Below are 4,968 nucleotides of genomic sequence, written 5' to 3'. Positions count from 1 at the left end.
AGAAAATGTGAAACTCATTGACAAAATTATTACATCCAACTAATTTACATTTGAATGTGCCTTAGTTTATCTCACATCTCTTTTACCACAGATAATAATTCTACAATAGCTAAAAGTAAGTGATGTGACTTTCAGTTATATTATACAGTGTACAAAAAATGTCCGTGTTAATGCCTGTCATACAATCACAGCTGTTAGTTTTTTTAGTAGTGTTTTGACAACTCTCAGTCTTTTCCAGCCCCCATACAGGCTCCCCCCATCCCCATCAGCGTCCTCTCCTTCTTCGCTGGTTCTTGCTCGGAGGCTTCAGGAGACTCTCTCGATATTTCACGTTTGTGTGGAACAGTCGGACCATTTCATGGTCTTTGTTATCCAATACTCTGGGCAGAAAGAGAGACGATTTCTGTGTCCTGCGAGTTTTAAAGCCCCTTCTGGGTCGTCCTTTCCCATTGATTGAGACATACCAGAGTCTCTCTGCACTGGCTTTGCGCTTGGTGCCGGCTCTGTTCGGCACAGTTCGGTAGAGACGGGAGGCGTAGGTGTTATAACCCAGTTCATGGATCCTCTCCACAAACTCACACTCTGCATTGTAATTTTCCTGTAAAGCAAACATAACGAAGTTTAAGAAAGACTATATGGGCAATAGCTGTCTTCTACCTCAGTAAGACTGGACTAAAGTCTTAAGAAAGACTCTACTCAGTTTTAGGATAAGGACAGCAACGCGTGTGGCAAGAAAAAAGCAGGAATGCTCTGTTTTTTGTTCAGCTGTAAATTTAAATTTTTTGTGCTTAAGGATCCAAAAATGCCTGTGAACTGGATAGATTATTTAATTGCTGCCTATCAACCTTTGACATCTATTAAAAATGTAAAATACTACAGTTTAATGTTAAATGTGGCTCTTTATTGGTGTAGTATTAGTTACATACACCTGCAGTCTATTACACCCAGTTTGTTACAGATATTTGAGCAGTAAACAACACCTTTATAAAGCTTCTTTGTTTGCTTCAGCATAACAAAATGAGTGTACACCCCGCCCACCAGCGTGTTACTCCGAAAAGCTAGGCTGCTCCTTTATCAGAAACCATAAGGGAGAATATGCACTCATCTTGGGTGCTCACATTTTACATGATCTGCCAAAATTTGCCCCTTTTCATCTGGTCCTCAACTGAGAGAAAACAGTATGCAAAAGCCTGGCAAGAGGAACTTCCTCCTCCTCCCTGGGAGCGGTGGAAAAGGTGCAAATAAAGGACCTCCCACACTGTATATCTTTTCTTAACTACAAAATCATCTTTGCGGTACCTGTGTGATTAAGATTTCAGTATCTAACATGTGTAAAGCACAGAGGCAGAGGTGAACTGCTACCATGGTTTTTACAGAGGTTTTTTTTTTTTTTTTTTATTTAGCATTGCCTCTGTGGACCTGGAAAGGGCACGGGTAGGCAGGCTGGGGCCAGAAAAGCCATAGACTCCATTAACAGCATGTCTTTAATGCTGTTCACTCACCAGAAATGCTGATAGGCATTTAACAAGATTTTAAAAGACTCCACATGTCTCAGCATCACAGCTGTAAAACGGAAGTGCCCTTCCTTGCAAGGACAAGGTTTTCATATGCTGTGGTGCTGGAGCCCATGCAACTACCATATGTAGGCTGATTCGTGCTGCTGTCTGCCTCGGTTCTGGTTGTAGAGGGTTTGTCACAGAGGATAAACCCAGAGGATTATCGCAATCTGCTAAGGACACAAAGGAATTCTGCAGACTCAACAAATTCATTTTATTGACATGGGAAAATTGGCGATCCAAGGGATAATGGAGTTATTCCAATACCGTTTCATAAGGTGCTCCCTGTATAATTATCTGCAAAGAAGTCAGTCTTATTTGAAATAGGAGCCTTGCACAGGTTCTAGGCACAGTAACATCAGTGAAGTCATTAGTTTTTTTCTAGGCAAGCAGGGCCAGGAAGCTTCTCCTGAGCTGAGCCCTCAGCCTTTGCTGCTTCTGTGAAAAAAGCTGGAGTGGAATAGCTTTTCCTGGATTGTCCCTCCAGCTCTGAACACAAGTCTGAAACAGTCTCTCTCAAACTTGAGCTGGAGTAGCACAATTTATATTTTCTAGTTGTACAGAAACCTTTCATGGCTGATATTCCTTGGCACGTGACAGCTGAACAAACTTCAGGATGGCCGGATGCTGCTCACACTAGAAAGGGAAGTCCAGAAGAAAAGGACTCTCTGGGCTACCCTACTCTAGGCTTTTCTCCACTCTAGGAGGGGAGCTTTTTGCTCAGAATTTGTTTAGTCTTATTTTAATTCAGTTTAATTCATCTGGAGGAAAGACGTATCTGTTTTGAACAGGAAAGAGAGAAAGATGAGAAAGAACTTGAGATTTCATCCTCCCCATTGATTTATTTGGGGCAGACACTGGCTCTGAGCTGGTGGAGCAGCTGCATTGACAAAGATGCCCATTTAAATCAGAATATTAACTGGAAGCATAGATGTGGCCAGCCTTAGCTCTGGCATAGCAGAGCTGGTACATCCTCATGCCACTTCAGCTGCATTTTCCTTTGCCAAAATTGTTTGTGATGTGCTTCTCTGCACCACCAAAGAACCATCATCTTTACACACAGGCCCTTTAATCAGTGTGCATCAGATGAGACACATTACAGAAGCTGGGTCGTAAACACTATCAGAACATTCTTGAAAAGGTGGAGTAAAATACGTTAAACCAGGGAGGCAATGGAGTTGATTGTGTTACCCAGGTTGCACTCACATGGAAAAAGCTCACATTCCTCGAGGATATTTCATATTGTTCAAATCAACAGAATTACGTATCATGACTAGTCGGTGGAAGCAAACTTCACATTTTACTCTCTTCAGATCTGCTCCCATACCACAGGATCCCTGGAGAACCTGCACAGTATGGCTGATCCACAGTAAGAGATCACAAGATTGCTAGGGATGTAATCAAAGACAACGGAAGAAATTCAAGTACCTAGATAATGTGTATAGTATAGACACTGATAAAGATGCCTTAGTGTGCCCCTGAACGTGAAGACATCTAAGCTAATGTATTTTATTCACCGAGGGGAAATATTGGCTGGGCGGAAAAGGCAAGGCTCCCACTAATGTCAGCAGAGCCCAGATTTTACCTCAAAGATCAGGACAAAAACTGATTCAAGGAGTAGAATAAGGTGTTTATTTTCACCTTTATCCTCTTGCACTTTCTCATACTTCCTTTCCTTGCTACAGCCCTGCCTTTTAGCACCTATACATTCTTTCACTGCCCAACCAAATGCTGTGTGCAAAGAAACTCCCGTCAGTAGGCTGCTTTCCTGTAACAGAGATGCTAAATTACTTCTGAATATTCTTTATCTGATGTGTGTATCATCTGCCAATGTCCAAGATCCACATCAAATACGAAGATGGATAATTTTGGCTAGAGATGGACAATCTGTGCTGCAAAGGCTGGCTCCTGAGTTCTTTATCAGTGCACTCAGTTGCCCAGAATCTTGGCTGGCTGAAATACCTTTGCCAAATACATTCTTCTGCCTTTGGCTGTCCAGGCAAAAAGCAAGTAAGAACACAGCTTCTTTCCACTTTTAAAAATATACTGATTGGTTGTCTGTAACAATTCCCATTATAACATTACGCTTTTCTTTATAAATGTTTATTTATAAGAAATCAGTGCTCCCCGCTGGACCAGTTCTCCCCATAGGAAATGACAGGCACATGCCAGTCTTAAGTAAAACTTACTGACGCATAAAGTCTGCCCCTTTTGTTCATGGCCAGGTATCTGCCAGAGAACAAGCCCTTGATGGCAACGATTCCAACATCAACAGCAGTTATTTCAAGAATACCTAGAAACAGAAACAATTATGAGACATGTTGTTGCTCCTCATCATGTGTAATTTTTGGAGATACATTTGAATGACTGCTTACCTGCTGAGTATGATTTCACAGCTATCACTAGCTCACACCAAAATCATAGTGCAATCATGTGAATGAAACAAGACTATTATTTGAAATGGTATAAAACAACGATGATGTGGGAATTGTTTGATACAAGCTTGACAATAAATCCCTAGATGTCTGATTGAGATTGAACTCTTTCAAAAATGAAAAAGATCTGACAGTGAACTAGAGGTTCACTTAATCCTATATGTATATAAAAAAGTTTAAATCCTCTTTAATGCTTAGGAACACAAGAGCTCTTGACTTATTGAAACCAGTCACAAAGCTGTCCATTTCAGGACAAAGCCCTTGCTGAGGTCTCCAGAGGGTAAATCAGAGTGAGTCAGTTGCGTTTTAGAACCATGTATATAATAATGAAAGGAACTTGCCATTTAGGAGGTCAATGTAGCCCTCCAGGCAAGGACAATATGACTGTCTGAGCCAAATTAAAAGGGAGGAGATTTTCAGGCCATCAAAAATGGAGACTCAAACACAAGAAGAGTGTCACAGGCGAGGCTGGCACAATACCTGCCAAAACGTTTATGTCCAGCCAAAAGTGCCATGATGGAGACAAATGGCTTGGGAGACGTGTTGTATGTGCAGGACTCTCTAGCTCGCTTGCTCAAACTCTGCTCTCAGCTGTCCAGCTGAGGCCCGATGGCTCAGTACTTTCTACAAGTGTTTGGAGGCAAGAGGTGACCCTTGTACCCAAACCCATTGCTGCCTTTCGGAAATGATACAGCAGAGCCAGGGGCCCATCCCCTTTGCAAAGCTGGATTGCTGGCCTGGGAGAGTTGGGGTGGTTTTGGTACAGCTGTTTTGAATCAGGCACCGGTTCGCTGCTGAAGGATGCCTCCTCCAGGCTTTGATAGCGACGGGGTTTTCCTCTAGGAAATAGTGGTTTTCCTTTATGGACTTCAGACAGATCCCTGAGGTCGCTCTATCTCTGTGTGCCATCACCAGCTGGGATTTACGCTTCCTGGGGTGGCGGGGCCGGGCTGTGCCCACGGCCGGGGCCGGTCTGG

At 42.8% G+C, this 4,968-nt stretch overlaps 1 protein-coding gene across 1 annotated transcript in view; it reads right to left on the bottom strand.

Moving 5' to 3' along the window:
- Positions 1–265: 265 nt before the first annotated feature.
- Positions 266–4,968, bottom strand: part of FGF3 (fibroblast growth factor 3) — an 8,297-nt gene continuing 3,594 nt past the window's right edge. Inside the window, exons 2-3 of the mRNA XM_009886295.1 lie at positions 3,746–3,849; positions 266–598 (exon numbers count right to left, since the gene is read on the bottom strand). Coding sequence (XP_009884597.1) covers positions 266–598; positions 3,746–3,849 — 437 coding nt within the window. The remainder of the gene's footprint in view (positions 599–3,745; positions 3,850–4,968) is intronic.

The sequence above is a fragment of the Charadrius vociferus genome, unplaced genomic scaffold (assembly GCF_000708025.1).
Source record: "Charadrius vociferus isolate BGI_N301 unplaced genomic scaffold, ASM70802v2 scaffold115, whole genome shotgun sequence".
NCBI lineage: Eukaryota > Metazoa > Chordata > Aves > Charadriiformes > Charadriidae > Charadrius > Charadrius vociferus.
This window is presented reverse-complemented; position numbering and strand designations above follow the sequence as displayed.